The sequence below is a fragment of the Emiliania huxleyi genome (genome assembly GCF_000372725.1).
Source record: "Emiliania huxleyi CCMP1516 unplaced genomic scaffold EMIHUscaffold_778, whole genome shotgun sequence".
Taxonomy (NCBI): Eukaryota; Haptophyta; order Isochrysidales; family Noelaerhabdaceae; genus Emiliania; species Emiliania huxleyi.
Window position 1 is genome coordinate 1 of NW_005196174.1, and position 14,950 is coordinate 14,950.

Below are 14,950 nucleotides of genomic sequence, written 5' to 3' on the forward strand. Positions count from 1 at the left end.
GAACGGAGCTGACATGCGCTACTCTCGGCGATCCCGGCTAATCTCGGCTAATCTCGGCCAGTCTCCACCTCTGCCATCGTCATCCGGACGAGCGGCACGCCGTGCGAGCGCCAGAGGCAGGCCTCGATGCCGCGCTGGTCGGTGACGTTCCTCTCGGCGGGCTGAACCACCATGAGAACCTACAGAGGACAAGAAGAAACTCGTTAAGAAGAAGAGGTTCTTTTCCTCTCGGCGGGCTGCACCACCGCATGAGCACCTACAGAGGAACAAGCTCTCGGGATGAAGGAGAACGAGCGCAGCGAGGCGGGCCGCCCCACCCCCCGCAGCACCGCGCAGGGGCCCCCCTTTGGGGAGGAGGCCACGTAAGCGGCATGCGCCTGCTTCACAGCTGCAGCTGTGAAGAGGCGCGCCCCCTTTCCCACTCACGGCGCGTGCCCAGCCGCGCCTCCGCAAGGGCCGCCGCGATCTCTGCCTCGCACGGGTTCGGAGGGAGCCTGCCGCCGGAGCCTGCAGGAGGGCTCCGAGAAGGGTCCGAGAAGGGCCCCTCTGGCGGTCCGGAGGTGAGCCGGCCGTCAATCAAGCCGGCGGCGAGCGAGGCGTGCATGTCTTGCAGCGACGCGGTGTCGCCTGTGAGTTTGAAGGGAGAGGGTGGGACGGGGCGGTGCGGCCCCGCACGCACTCGTGGACGCGCGCAAGTGCAGTGGCCGCGCGGTTTGAAGACGGCGTCTTCACGCGGCGGAACGGCTTCCGCCGGCAAACTGAGACTTGTCTCCGACATCTGCCTCTGGCATCTAGAGGCGGTCTCGAGATGTGTGGAGATATGGCGAGATATGATCTTCCTCGGGCATCCAGAGGCGGTGAGATGCGGTGAGATATGGGGAGATGTGATCTGCCTCCGGCATCTAGAGGCGGTCTCGCCCGTCACGGGCGGCGCGACCCAGCGCGGGAGCAGCTCCGCGTGCATCGCTGAGAGCTTGCCCGACAGGGAGCCGAACGAGGACGAGATCGTGTTTAGCTCGACCTGCCGGAGCAGCTTATCTCTGCTCATCTCTGCTCATCTCTGTGTCGTATCGGGGTCATCTCCAGTCCTCTCTGATGGTCCTCTTCTCTGGTGGTCGAAGAGCTTGGCCCGCCGGGAGCAGGGTAGTCGGGGAGTGGGATCAGCCGAAACGGAGTGTCTACCCCTCCCCTGCGTGGTGAGGGTGGCCACAAAGCGGGAAGGCCTCCAGAGTCGGAGGGGCTTTGAGGCATTCTCTCGCGCGCTCGACCTGCCGGAGCAGCGGCGGCGCGCCGCCCGGCGGCTGGTGGACCATGTAGTCGGAGCGGTAGATGCCGAGCTGCAGCGGCTGCGTCGGGCCCTCGGCGTGCACCGACTCGGAGAGCTGGAGCAGCCGGCCAGTGAACGCGTCCTGCTTCACGACCGAGCGCGTGGCCGCGTGCAGCCAGTCGACATCGCGCGCTACGCGATCGACGAGCGCGTTGAAGGGGACCGCAAGGGCGCGCGACTGCTCGAAGAGCTCGCTCGGCCACGGGTACGGCAGCAGCGAGCACGGCGCGGGCAGCAGCGACGCGCCGGCACCGATGAGGATACCGCCCACGGCCTGCCAGGCGAGCGTGTCGGATTGCATCCGCGCAACCAGGCTGGCTGGTAGGCCGAGGAGGGTCTCGGGCGGCGCGGAAGAGTCCTCCTGCGCCCCGGCCGAAGCGAGGATGTCCGCCATCCAAAATCGATCGCCGACGAGCTTGGAAACAAATCCGAGTGTTTGCTACTCGAGTAGTATGCTCGAGGTAGTATGAGACCGATCCGTCGCAGTTCTCTTGCTCCAAGCGCTTGCGCTTCGGCGGTTAGTGGTGCACTAACCTCCGAGAAACCCTTCGGGGCGCTCCTTATCGCAAACCCTGTCAGCAGAGTCCTCCTACGGGAATGTACGTATAAAGAGCTACAGTGGGTTGCGGGCATTAAGAAAACGTCGCATTAAGAAACCCTACCAAGAGATTTCCGCAAAAATCTAAGAAACCACGGCGCGCCGCAGGCGCGGCCCCGAGAAAAGGCCAGACACGAGTCTCGAGTGTGAACGGTAGGGTGCCCACAGGACCCAAAAGAAAATAGCTTTGCGGCTCAAAAAGGGACGCACGCGGCAAATCTGATGTTGGCCAGTTCCAATAGGAGCGAGGCCTCTTCCGTTGGGGGACCGAGTCACTAGGAAACGAGGGTTTCCCATTGTGTCCCCTTCGCGTGCGAGCGTGACACTGCACTTGGCGCCGAGCGCCCGCGGCTCAGACCTTGTGCAAGCCGACCCTCGGTGGGAGCACCGGTCCGGACCGATGGCGCTCGGTGTGGAGCAAGCAAGACCCCCCCCCCCCCCCATCGGCGCGCGCCCGAGGTTCAAACGGCCGCCAGGAGCACCAAGAGGACTCCTCATGGCTGCTCCCAAGTGGGCTTCGACCGGCCTCGGCTGGGGGGGCGGGTTGTCCCGGTTGCGGATGCCTTCTGCAGCCCCCTGGGATGGGGACAGCACCCCAAAACTGCCCCACGGCGGCATACAGCACTGCCAGCCAGCCTCTTCCTCCTCCAAGGGCTGTACTATAGGCCATATTGCGCCGCCTCCTACTGGCAGCCGGGCGGGCGCGCGCGCCGCGGGCGCCTCGGCGCGCGCACGGCTCGCAAAGTTCGAACGAGTACTGCCGCCCGGCCGCCTCAAGGCTGCCGGACGGCAGTACTCGCCTCGCAAGGCGCGCACCGGCTGCTCTGGCTGCTGCGCCGGCGGCCGCTGCGCTGGCCGCTGCTGCGCCGGCTGGCGGGCGGTACGGCCGCCGGCGGCCGTTGCACCCGCGCCTTCCCTCGCGGGCGCCGTCGCGCCGCGCGCGCCCAACTCTGCTGGCACACGGCACACGTCGTCACACAGCCGCGGAGAACAGGCGGTGCAGCGCGCGAAGCGCGCGCGATCTCGTACTTTTAAGGCTGGATCCGGCCATTCCAAGGGTATACCTTTGAGAATCCCCAGCGTCCCACCCTCCTAGTCACACTCTCAATATCTCGACTGGCCAACACGAAGTGCTGCGATCGGGAGTGCCCCATTTCTTTTTTCTTTTCTTTTTTTGGGTCCTGTGGGCACCCTATGAACGGGAGCCCCAGCTCAAAATTTCTCTTCGCCTGCGGCGCGCGCACTTGTCACTTTCCAAGTCTACGGTGTTCTGAGTGGAGTGGAGATGGAGGCGTGTGTGCGTCTTCCCGTCATCCAGAGAGCCGACTCGGCGGCAGACTCTGGCATCGCCCTCGCGGACCGCAGCTTACCTACCTCTTACCTAAAATCCTTAGGGGGCCGGCTCTGGCCTGAGTGCCGGCCGGAGCTAAGAAACCACGGCGTGGGGTGGATGAGGGCTGTGGAAAGGCCTAGAAACGGCGGCGTGCCGCGTAGTCCTGTTTTCTTAATGCCCGCAACCCACTGTACTACATACACTGAGTGAGAGAGAGAGAGGCCCTTAGGGGCCTAGAGAACACAACCCCCTCTCCCTTTTCTCCCAGTAAGCTAAAAGTACGTACACTGAGAGAGAGAGAGGAGAGAGAGAGTACACTGAAAATCCGCTCATTGCTGCCGGCCCTGAAAATGCCGAAATATACCAGAACGGCGTAGAACTCGGCGTGTCGCGGTGCGCGTCGTTCGCAGGCCATGGTCCTGGATTATCCTTTGTATCTGGCCTTGGGCTACTTGATCCTGGTAACCTACATCGCTCGGACTCTGTTCATGAGCGTCCGCTTGCCGGGTGCGGTTGGAGTGCTGATGGCCGGTTGGCTTTGGGGCGCCGCCTTGGCACAGCCGGACATTCTTGCTGCGCGAGATGATCTCCAGGAGTTGGCATTCTTCTTGGTTCTCCTCATCTGCGGTTTCCACATCAGCCTCAAGGACCTGTCCCTGCCGCTGCTGATCATGTCAGTTGTGCCGGTGTGCTTTGAGCTTGCGGGCGTGACGCTGTTTGGAGTATACGTCTTTGACCAGCAGGTGGTGACGGCCCTCATCATGGCTACCTGCTTCTGCGCTGTCGGCGATGGCCTCGTGATTCCAAAAATGAAGGAGTTCGGCACGACGAATCCAGGGCATCCTTTGCCTCGCTTGATCTTCGCTTGGATCCCTCTCGAGGACACTCTTGCCTTGACCCTCTTCGGCATTTTGGCTGGATTCGCCAAGGCCGAGGCAGATGAAGAAGTGGCCATCTGGCGCCTGATCGTCGCAAATATCTTGCGCCTCGTGATCACAGTGGCCCTCGGTGGGTTCATCGGCTGGATGAGCGCGATCTTGATCCCGCAGCGCACGAAGTTCTCCATCATGGGGCGCCAAGTGTTCACAGGTGCAACTGTGGAGGCGTTCCTTCTCATCTTCGGAGTATCTTTAAGCGCCTTTGGCATCGGCTTCAACAAGGGTGGGCATGACGGAGAGCCCTTCTTGCCCATTGGCTTGGCTCCCGGATCGATGGTGCAACCTGAACTGCTCGTGATTGTGCTCGGCATTGCCTTTGGGGACCGCGTAGTTCCCGAGCTGCTGCATGACATCGAAGGTGTTTTAGGCGGAGTGTGGGTCTTTGGCCAACTGTTTCTCTTCGGCATGCTTGGTAGCAAGACCTCCTTACAGCCGTTCGAGGAATACGCTGGCGACGTCTTGCCCTGCATGGTCGTTGGCTTCCTCTTCCGTGCCTGTGGCATCGTCGTAGGCTTATGCATCACGCGCCGCAAGCGCGCCCCGGCAATGGCTGACGAGTCGGGGTGCGAGGCCGTCTTCCAGGCGAATCACCGCAGCCTCTTCTTCGATGCGGGCTTCTGCTTCCTGGCCATGCTTCCACGCGCCAGCATCCAAGGCGTCCTCGCTGGCGAGCCACATCGCCGTGGCTTCTTCTCGGACTGGGGAGAACGCGGGCATCGCGCCAATATGATGATCATGAATGGCGGCCGCGTCTACATCGTTGTCACCGCGATCGTCGGCTGCATCTTGTTGGATTTGCTCGGTCCAAGGTTGCTCCAGGCTTCCATGGCCCGTGCGAAGCTGCCCCAGGAGGTTCTCGAGGAGGAGTCGCGCATGTTTCGGGAGGGGTGGAAGGCGCGGGTCCGCCGCTGGCGGGAGCGTACCGGCAAGAGTTGGGATGACCGGCTCGCAGACTTTGAACGGACGGAGGTTACCACGCTCCTTGCCGTGCTATAGTCCCTTTCTTACAGGTCATGTTTGAGACCTTCAACGTGCACGCCATCCTGCGGCTCGACCTGACCGAGAGCTGCTCACCCAGCGCGGCTATTTCTTCACCCCCTACCGCCAGATCAAGTAGAAGCCGGCGAGTCAGGGCGTCACGCTGCCCCTATCCTCTCGACGCGTCGGCAGCGCCTGCTGCTACAAGAAGGCGCCCAAGACGGAGCTCGGGCAAGAAGCGGCTCTGGTGAGGATCATCGGAAGGAGCTCCGCGGTGCTTTTGCACTGGCGCGGGGGTCACGCCTCACGGGGGCGCCACTAGCTCTGCATGCACATGTAACATGTGCAGCGACCGGATGGGTATCGTGACACCTTTTGGCATTGTGTTTTCTCTGTGTTTTCTTGGCACGTTGGCAGTGGGGCGCTCGAGAGGTTGATCCAGCAAGCCGGACGCGCCAGAAAAACGGTATGGCGGATCTGGAGTGCTCTGCTGCTCTCTACTGCTGCGGCGCCCCTGTCGGTTCGGAGGCGCCCGGCGGCCGCGCGCTTGGTGCCGACGTCGACCGGCTGCTCTCGCGGCGCCGAGGCGTGCCGCTTCGGTCACGTCACGCGCGCTGCGAGGTGTCTTTTGGCATGTGAGCGCTGGCAGGAAACGCCAAGAAGCTGGTCTTCCATGTCTGCGGCCGCGGGCGTGTGGGCGGGCTCGCCGGGCTGGGCGAAGCTCCGAGCGGGTCTTCGAGCTCGCCGCCCGCGAGGAGCCAGCATGGCTCGTCGCTCGACGGGAGCCTGCCCAGCATGCTCTGGGCATTCTGTACAGCCTCGCCAAGCTGTCTGGGAAGGCCTACAGAGCCAGGGCGGGCTGCCTCGGGACGGAGCGATGGCGCGCTGAATAGTACCATGACTACGAGCTCTCGATCGGGTCGCCGGCAGCGGGCTTGCGCGGCGTGCTGCTCGACGGCAGGCCGCTCCCCGCCCTTTCAACAGTGTCTTTTACCTCGCTCCTCTCGCTGCAACCGCCTGCGGGGGCCGGCGCCGGCCGCCTCGCTTCGCCAGCGCTGCCTAGGCCTACGACACGCGCATCGGCTCGCCGCCCGCGTCGCCTGAGGGGGACCCGCGTGGCGCGACGCTCGTCGGGAACGTGCTCAGCAGGCTGTACAGCGCAGTCTGACTCACTCAGAGCGCCGCTGATGCGGCGTGGGACGCCGCTGATGCGGCGTGGGGCCGCCGGCGGCACTGCTGCCGCGCACGCTGCGCTGTGGGCGTCACCATCGTGTCCTCGCCGCGTTGCCGACGCCACTTGCGGCTCGCGGCTGCCCTGCCCTTCCCTGCCATCGCGCAAACAAACACACACACACACGCACACACACACAAATTAATAATGATCGAGTATTAATTATTAATTATTAATCATCGGGCGGTGGCGCGGCGCGGCGGCGGGCGGCGCGAGGCGGCGGCGCGGCGAGGCAGCGGGCGGCGCAGGGCAGGGCGGCGCAGTGGCGGGTGGTATAATTACTTATTAATTAATTAATAATTTAATGAATTAATAATCATCGGGCGGCGGCGCGCGCGGCGGCGGGCGGCGCGGAGCGGGGCGGCGAGACCATCTGTACTGAACGGGCCAGCTAGCTGGTCTTTGAGTCGGCGCAATGGTCGCGCCGCCCTCGACTCAAGGGGCTGCCTTCCACCCGTACCTGCTCAGGCCGGGGGAGGGGGGGAGACCTCCTGTTCCTCGCGGAACGGGAGCAGGCCCCTCCTTGCCCGGTCTGCGATGCAGGGCGGTGGTCGTGCCATCGTCGCTTCGTACACAACCACCACGCCGCAACCGTCGCCGGCGCGTGAAACACGTTCCCGTAGGCCGGACTGTCCTCGTCGAGAGTGTGTGCCGCCAAGGCGGGACACACTCAGGGACAGTGCCGACGGGACGCGGCTCGAGAGACGACTCCCGCGAAGGCACGGCTGGCATCCCCGTGGCGTGGGGCTCGTCTTCAAAAAGTCGGGCATGGCTCTACCCGCAACTTTCTCGCTAACACGCGCGCACCGCCGAGCCTGCGGCGGGCGCGCTGCGGCCGCACGTCTACCTCCGTCATAGTGCCACGACGTGCGGCCTAGATTTAGCACATGTACATGTGCCTCTGCTCGCATACACTCATACAATGAATTGTCATCACCCGTGAGTGCGAGATAGGGCTAGCAGTAGGCCGCTAGCCTGTGAGGAGGGCGTCCATAGACACCTCACTAGACCCACACACGGTCTCGTCCGTGCCTCGCCGGCCGGCGAGATTGCTAGAGGTGGAGCAAGCCTGCTCTAGCCTCGCATGTTACTTCCTGTCGTCTGTTGTTTGTTGTGCCCTTGTTTGTTCTCTTGGCACCTTGGAGTGCTGGGGGGGGCGACAGGGAGGATGTGGCCCCTTGAGTTATGTGTACGCCTACTCAGGGTGTGTGGCAGCCCGCTGGCTGTGTGTCTTGTGAGCCTGCTTGTGTCTGTGTGTCGCTCGTGCGTGCCGTCATCATCTGTCCAGCGTCCACCCATACCGCGTTGGTGTCCAGTCCGAGCCTGGCTGTTCTTCACCTTCCTACATACATACATCGAGAGGCACCGAGCGCGAGGGGCTGTCTCATGTTACGTATTATGAGCATGCATGTTGCACGGCCGCCACCAGTTGCGGCTCAGTCGTCTCTTGCAGCGCCTGCTGCGCCTTGGCGCTGCCGCCCGCGGGCTGCTCCTCCTCCATTACTGCTGAGAATGATAGTGTAAGAGGAGGCAGAGTTTGGTCGCAGGGCGCTCGGGTCGCCTCGGAGCGGCCCCGCGCGGGGAGGTGGGTGGAGAGCCCGCCCCCGCGCCCGGCGCGCCGTTTTTCGCGCGCTCACCAAGCGGCAAGAAAAGTCCGGCTTGAGCGGTCAGCGGCAGCAGTTTTGTCTTGATTCTCTTTGTGTGAGTCAGACCGTGCGCGCGTGCGATTTCTTCATTTTGAGTGCGCTCGGTTGTCAGGTCGACCACGGACCAAGCAGCGCCTAAAGGGCGTGCAAAAATGGCAGCTGTCGCCGACCGCCCGTGCGACCTGTTCGCCTCCAGCCCCCCCTTGGTCCCGGCCCCCCCGCCGAGGGCGATGCTCCACGACCCGTACGAGAGGAGCCGTGCCAGTGCCTAGATTAGATATTCTTACCTTCTTGCCCCCCTCCGAGACTGGAGACAGTCACCACCCGTACACAGGAGAGATGGGAGTGCCCCCCGCCCCCGCTTGCCCTGCCTGCGCAGGATAGCGTGCCCCGATAACGGCGACACTTAGCGAGGGTCACTGCGCAAGGAGGGGGTGCGTCGCCTTTTCTTTATCCTCTCGAGGGAATGTTCTCTCGACGCCCATGGCCTTTTTCTGAGGTTTCGTACTAATGACGTCCTTCTTGGCACTTCGGGCGTCGGTTGTGCGTATCTGTGGTGTCTAATTCCCCCGGTAATGTGTTCGGGTATCGGTCGTTGAGTGGACGCTATCTCTAACCATTTGATCTACGTTTGCCGACTTCGGCCGACGGCCTCTCGATGGTCGAGTGGCTTCCGGATCGAATCGGCGACTATGACCCTTATATTTTTTTTTCACACCTGGCGGGCCCAATTTTGCTCAGATGCACCTCCGAAAATTCGAAATCGCGTCCTCCACGCTTAGCGCTTGCACCTTGTGATTTTTGGGTCAAAAATCGTCCCGATTTCATAATGTTCGTTCGTACGTGCATCCGCGGCGCCCAGCGCGGTGCCAGCGGCTCCCATACCTCTAAGAGGCCACCCACCTCCGTATAGACCCTTATATCCGCGGTTTACGCCCAATAGAGGCAGCTGCAAGAGGGCCCGGACGGGCACTGCGGCACACACTGCTCGCTGCTCGGCCATGCGGTAGCGTCCGGTGATGCCGCCCCTGCGCGGGCGGGGGCGTCTCGCTCGGCAGCAACTGCGCCGCGCAGCGCAGGTTCGAGGGTCGCGGTGGGTGGGTGCACTGGAAGACGTAGCGGTCGAGAAAGCGCTCAGCGACCGCTACGTCTCGAGGATGGAGCCGTCGCGCGGACCCGACCGGCCGACCGGCAGTAGCAGCAGGCGCCGGAGGGCGCGGGAGGCAGCGGCGACACCTCGGGCCAGAAGCGCGAGCCCTAGGCTGGTGAGGGGGCCCGCTCATGCGTAAACGGCTCTGGGACTTAGCTAAATCGCGCATCGAAATCGGGACGATTTTGCCAGGGCACCGTCACAAGGTGGCATGCGTCCGTTCTTCGTCACGGGTGTGCAGTGCCTAGATAAGTCTGTGTGCTGTGTGGTGCACGCCCTCCGAGCGGGGCGGGGGGTCTGCCCGTCGGGTTGCTGCCCTAATCCCACCAGGGGTTGACTGCTCTATTTATTTATTTGGCCTGGCGCGCACGCTCTGGCACTTCTGGCACTAACACAGGTACACCACGGGAGCCGCCTAAGCGACTCCAATCTCCTGCGAGGACGGCGGGCGAAGGCGCCGGGTGCTCAGAGATCAGAGTTGCACGCACGTGTGGCAGACGGATGGAGGCTCTTGACGTCCCCATCAATCACTGCTGCCCGACCCACGTGTACAGGGCCACAAACAGCGTCTAAGTTGACGGGTTGGAGGGAATCCCCGCCCGTGCCGGGAACAGTTCGTCCGAGTCATGCGGGAGCCAGGTGTCCCAGCTCGCGTCAAATCCGAGGAAGCGCACCTTTGCCTTGCGTGCGCGGACCGCGATCACCTTGGCTTCCCACCTAGCAGTGGGGTGGTCTGGCGGCGCCCATGCCACCTCCACCGCCTCACCCTTGGTCCGCTTCGTCGAGCGCCACAATGCGGAGGGCCGCTCCTCGTAAGGGCGCAGCTGCGTGAGTGGCCTCCACTCGTCTTCACCCTCGTCCTCGTACCCGCGATAGCGCACGAGCACCAGCCCGTTGGCGGCGCTGAACGCCAGCGCGTCGGCCTGCCACCACGCGTGGCGCATCTCGTCCGCATTGTCGAGCTTGTTGTCGTCCGCCCACCCCTTGGCCTCGAGCCCGTCGCGCCCGCCGAGTAATGCTCGGTAGAGTGCCTGCCAGTCGCGCTGAACACCGGGCAGGGCACCCTGGAGGCGAACCCGGCGGCTGAGCGCAGAGCACCAGAGCTGAGCGCGGTGCCGCGTGTACACCTCCAAGAGCGCAGCGCAGGCGGCGGCGCACGCCACGAAGCTGGCCGGCGGTGCGCTGGCTGCGAGGTGCTCGAGCACGAGGGCGTGTATCTCGGCGGGCAGACCCATCAGCCGCTGCACGCGCCGTCCGTGGATGAGCTTGTGCCTGGGCCGCGTCCTTGACGCCGTCGCTGGTTGTGCCTCTCTACTCCCTTCTACGGCTGCATTCGACATCTCGACCGCCTGGCGTCCCGCGTACTCGTCCTCCGCTGCATCGGTCGCAGCCGATGCCTCCGCGCCAAGATGGCGCGCGTACAGCAGCGCACCCTCCTGCGCCGTCGCGGCGTAACCGAGGTACTGCTTTGCACCGCGCACCCATTTGCTCACGTTAAAGCCTCCCCCCTTCGATTTTGCGCACACGCCTTCGAACCCGGTGCTGGAGCGCGACGAGCGCACCAATGTCAAGCCCTCTGCCGCCGCTGCCTGCTCCGCCTCCGCCGCCGTCATAGACTCGGCCGCCGCCGCTGCCGCCTCTGCCGCCGCTGCCGCCGCTGCCGCCGCTGCCGCCGCTGCCGCCGCTGCCGCCGCTGCCGCCGCTGCCGCCGCTGCTGCTGACGCCTCCGTTCCCAGCTCGCGCGCGTACAGCAGCGCTCCCTCCTCCGCCGTCGCGGTGCAGCCAATGTACTGCGTTCTACCATCAAGCGTGCGCGCCACGTTAAAGCCTCTCCCCTTCGACTTTGCGTACACGCCTTCGAACCCGCTGCTGGAGCGCGACGAGCGCACCAGTGTTAAGCCCTCTGCCGCCGCTGCCTGCTCCGCCTCCGCCGCCGTCATAGACTCGGCCGCCGCCGCTGCCGCCCCTGCCGCCGCTGCCGCCGCTGCTGCTGACGCCTCCGTTCCCAGCTTGCGCGCGTAAAGCAGCGCTCCCTCCTCCGCCGTCGCGGTGCAGCCAATGTACTGCGTTCTACCATCAAGCGTGCGCGCCACGTTAAAGCCTCTCCCATTCGAATGTGCGCACACGCCTTGGAACCCGGTGCTGGAGCGCGACGAGCGCACCAGTGTCAAGCCCTCTGCCGCCGCTGCCTGCTCCGCCTCCGCCGCCGTCATAGACTCGGCCGGCGCCGCTGCCGCCGCTGCTGCGGACGCCTCCGTTCCCAGCTCGCGCGCGTACAGCAGCGCTCCCTCCTCCGCCGTCGCGGTGCAGCCCTGTGCCGCCGCTGCCTGCTCCGCCTCCGCCGCCGTCATAGACTCGGCCGCCGCTGCTGCCGCCGCTTCTGCGGACGCCTCCGTTCCCAGCTCGCGCGCGTACAGCAGCGCTCCCTCCTCCGCCGTCGCGGTGCAGCCCTCTGCCGCCGCTGCGCCGGCATGCACCACCGCAAAGGGTACTGAGAGGATTCGAGCTGTTTTGGGGGAAGGGTAGGGTATGCCGATCCGCGGGCCGTTACGCGGGCTACCCCCTACCATACCGCGTTGGTGTCCAGTGACCTACCTACCCCCTACCCCCCTACCCCTCGACACGTGTCTTGGGCTCGGCGAGCGAGGTTTGCCTCTCGCACCCCGTCTGTTTTCCTTTCCTTTGCTCGCCCCGCTGGCACCCACGCTGTTCACCACCGCCGTGCGGCGTGCCCAGCCCTTGTCGGCCAGGCTCTTGCGCCGTTCGTCGTCCACCCCCAGGCCGGAGGACGACTGCGCAGGTCCTTGCACCGCGTGCAAGCGCACGCGGCCACACTTCGACGCGTCCAAGTAAACGCGACCGTCCTCCTCCTCATCCTCGTCGTCGTCTCCGTTCCACTCCTCATCCGAGCTGTCGTCCGGCGCCACCACCTTGAGCCGGTCCGGCATCGCGGCGCGGCTCTCGCGACGCGCCATGATGCGAGCGGCCGGTGTATCCAGCTCCTCTCCGGCTTCGGAGCGCGCTCATCCTTCAGCTGGGGTGAAACGGATGAGCGCGCCCTTTTCGGCGCCCTTACGCCCTTAAACCGGACCCTTTCCCCCCTCCCCCATTCCTCTTCTCCCTTTTTTCTCTACAACACCCTCTCTTTTCCTCTCTATTTTCGGAAAACTCCGTGGAAATCGTCAAATTTTGGGCGCTGAGCCGAGTCTGAGGCTGGTTTGGGCCCAAAATCAGCAGAACCACTCCCATACAGTGAAGGCACTTGCCACAGAACGCGTGAAGGAGCCACCCAGAGCCCTCAGACAGCATGAAACCTCCGCCCATGCGCCCTGAGCTGTTGAAGCCTCGAACCCCCCCCCCCCCAAAACACACGTCACATCTCACATCGCCGCTCCTCTCGTCAGTCCTCTCACTGCGCCTCCGTCCCGTGATTTCGACCCTCAATGTCCTTCCGCCGCCTCCGCGATAGCCAGCGCCACCTCGTGCGTCTCCAGCGTGACCGCAATCCCCATCTTGCCCGCGAGCGCCGCGCGCAGCAAGGTGTCCTTGCACTCCTCTAGCGTCGGCGCTCCCGCCCCATGATGCACGCCCGAGCCAACGAGCATGTCGGCGTACGGGTGCGGCGCGGGCGTTGAGTCGACGATGGAGATGGCCCAGAAGGGCGTCTCGCCACGTGTGTACCCAATCGTCAAGTACGACATCGTCCACACTTCATTTGCGTCGCCAGACGGCGCGGCCGCCGCGACCTCCTCGTGTGGCAGGGATATCCGTACCGCCCTGCATCTTGCGCCGGTTGGCCGCCTTCAGTTTCTCCTTGAACTCTGGCTGCGCTTCCAACACCGCGTGCAGCTGGGTCTCGAGTGCCGCGACCTCCGTCTCGGCCATGGATGCGAGCGCCCCCGCGGTCGAGCACTCGCGAGTTGTTGCCGGGGTATCCAGCATCGACACCGTCCGCACTCACCATCCTCCGTCACGTCTGAAAATGGCAGCGGCAGCTGACCCGCTCGGATGATCATCCGGGCCGCAGCGTAGTCGTGCTCCAACAGCGCAAACCGGCTTGCCGCATCACAATCCGCGCGGGCGCGTGTGAGCTCCTCGAGAGCGCGTTGCTGGCCGTGCCGGGCGGCCAGCAGAAGAAGCTCCCGTCCCGAGGTCTGCACCAAGTGCAGGAGAGCCGCCGGCGTAGCGAGGGGGGGTCACCAGCTCGAATGGCGGCTTCGCAGGCGGCAAGCGTCCTGGCCGCAACCTCTGGGCTCGGAGGGACCGCGTTAGCCTGGAGCCCATACGTCCACGGAGGCACTGTGGCATACCTCACGCACTCCTGCAGGTGCCCCTGCTGCTGCCAGCGGATGCGGCACTGCGGGTGCACCAACCGCCGATCGCCCAAGCAACCGCACGGCGCCACCAGTTGCGGCTCAGTCGTCTCTCAGTATTGCAGCGCCTGCTGCGCCTTGGCGCTGCCGCCCGCGGGCTGCTCCTCCTCCATTAATGCTGAATGATAGTGTAAGAGGAGGCAGAGTTTGGTCGCAGGGCGCTCGGGTCGCCTCGGAGCGGCCCCGCGCGGGGAGGTGGGTGGAGAGCCCGCCCCCGCGCCCGGCGCGCCGTTTTTCGCGCGCTCACCAAGCGGCAAGAAAAGTCCGGCTTGAGCGGTCAGCGGCAGCAGTTTTGTCTTGATTCTCTTTGTGTGAGTCAGACCGTGCGGGCGTGCGATTTCTTCATTTTGAGTGCGCTCGGCTGTCAGGTCGACCACGGACCAAGCAGCGCCTAAAGGGCGTGCAAAAATGGCAGCTGTCGCCGACCGCCCGTGCGACCTGTTCGCCTCCAGCCCCCCCTTGGTCCCGGCCCCCCCGCCGAGGGCGATGCTCCACGACCCGTACGAGGGCATTTCTCTCACGGTCGACGCGCAAGAGTGGCACCGGCTCGACGTGGATCGGGCGCTGATGTGGACGAGGGTCCGCGTCCTCTCCAACCAAGCCTCCTTCGCGCTGCGTGTCCGCGTCCGCCCGCCCGACGGGGAGCGGCTCCCCGATAAGCTCGCCCTCAAGGCCACACTTGTCGTCGACCGCCAGGGGGGCAAGGACACCGGCGCGGGCAAGGACGCCGCCTCCGCCGCCGCGTTCACAAAACCGCACCTCCTCGTCTCCGAGGCGGGGGAGGCGCCGCTGCTGCTGGACGCCCCGCCGGGCCGCCACTCCCGCGCCGCCCTCCTCCCTGCTGCCCCGGTGATGGTCGTGCCGGACCGGTCGGGCGGCGGCGGCGGCACCGCTCACTTTTCGCTGCGGCTCGGCGACTACGCGCTCTCCGACCGGTGCGGGATCGGGCGCTCGCTGCTCAAGCTCCTCATCACGCCCGAGATCGCCACCTCCGCCGACATGGAGGCCATCTGCGCTGGAGGTCTGCGGCCTGTGTGCCACGCCCCCCTGCAGCCGGGGACCCCGCGGCACGCTCAATAATTAATGGCTAGGCGGCCCTCGGTCGTGCACGACGTTCACCGCGCCCTTTCGAGCCATCACGCGCCTCCGCCTGCAGCCCTCGATCATGCACATGTACCCGCCCCCCGGCTCCAAGCCGTCGGGCAAGGCGGTGCGGATGCCCCCCCCCTGCCCCTCCCGGAGGGGGTATCGCCCATACCTCCGGGCGGGGGCGCAATGAAGCCCATCGCGCAATCGGGGAATCCGGCGGGGGGGTTACTTTACCGTATTACCTGGTACCGAGTTTAAGTTGGGGGTAACCCCTTGTAAAAATCCGA

General features: G+C 64.9%; 5 protein-coding genes across 5 annotated transcripts; 2 read left to right on the forward strand and 3 right to left on the reverse strand.

Annotated features, from left to right (window-relative positions):
* Nucleotides 1-68: 68 nt before the first annotated feature.
* On the reverse strand, nucleotides 69-1,721 carry GSHS3 (glutathione synthetase; the record flags this gene model as incomplete). Its single annotated transcript, XM_005760150.1, has 5 exons — nucleotides 69-179; nucleotides 243-256; nucleotides 427-627; nucleotides 766-1,021; nucleotides 1,269-1,721. Coding segments are annotated over 5 exons (1,035 nt in total), but the record flags the coding sequence as incomplete, so codon positions are not given.
* A 1,950-nt stretch (nucleotides 1,722-3,671) lies between these two features.
* EMIHUDRAFT_249421 (hypothetical protein) lies at nucleotides 3,672-6,342 on the forward strand (the record flags this gene model as incomplete). The annotated part of the gene is made up of 6 exons (XM_005760151.1): nucleotides 3,672-5,165; nucleotides 5,329-5,448; nucleotides 5,592-5,724; nucleotides 5,824-5,849; nucleotides 6,068-6,157; nucleotides 6,238-6,342. 6 exons carry the CDS (start codon nucleotides 3,672-3,674, stop codon nucleotides 6,340-6,342), a joined length of 1,968 nt encoding a protein of 655 aa, XP_005760208.1.
* Nucleotides 6,343-8,829: 2,487 nt separating this feature from the next.
* Nucleotides 8,830-9,414, reverse strand: EMIHUDRAFT_249424 (hypothetical protein; the record flags this gene model as incomplete). Its single annotated transcript, XM_005760152.1, has 3 exons — nucleotides 8,830-9,079; nucleotides 9,159-9,195; nucleotides 9,399-9,414. 3 exons carry the CDS (start codon nucleotides 9,412-9,414, stop codon nucleotides 8,830-8,832), a joined length of 303 nt encoding a protein of 100 aa, XP_005760209.1.
* Nucleotides 9,415-9,770: 356 nt separating this feature from the next.
* EMIHUDRAFT_121062 (hypothetical protein) lies at nucleotides 9,771-12,902 on the reverse strand (the record flags this gene model as incomplete). The annotated part of the gene is made up of 3 exons (XM_005760153.1): nucleotides 9,771-11,707; nucleotides 11,903-12,131; nucleotides 12,681-12,902. The coding sequence occupies 3 exons, from the start codon at nucleotides 12,900-12,902 to the stop codon at nucleotides 9,771-9,773; spliced, it is 2,388 nt and encodes a 795-aa protein (XP_005760210.1).
* Nucleotides 12,903-13,982: 1,080 nt separating this feature from the next.
* EMIHUDRAFT_121063 (hypothetical protein) lies at nucleotides 13,983-14,853 on the forward strand (the record flags this gene model as incomplete). Its single annotated transcript, XM_005760154.1, has 2 exons — nucleotides 13,983-14,595; nucleotides 14,666-14,853. 2 exons carry the CDS (start codon nucleotides 13,983-13,985, stop codon nucleotides 14,851-14,853), a joined length of 801 nt encoding a protein of 266 aa, XP_005760211.1.
* Between the last annotated feature and the right edge of the window lie 97 nt (nucleotides 14,854-14,950).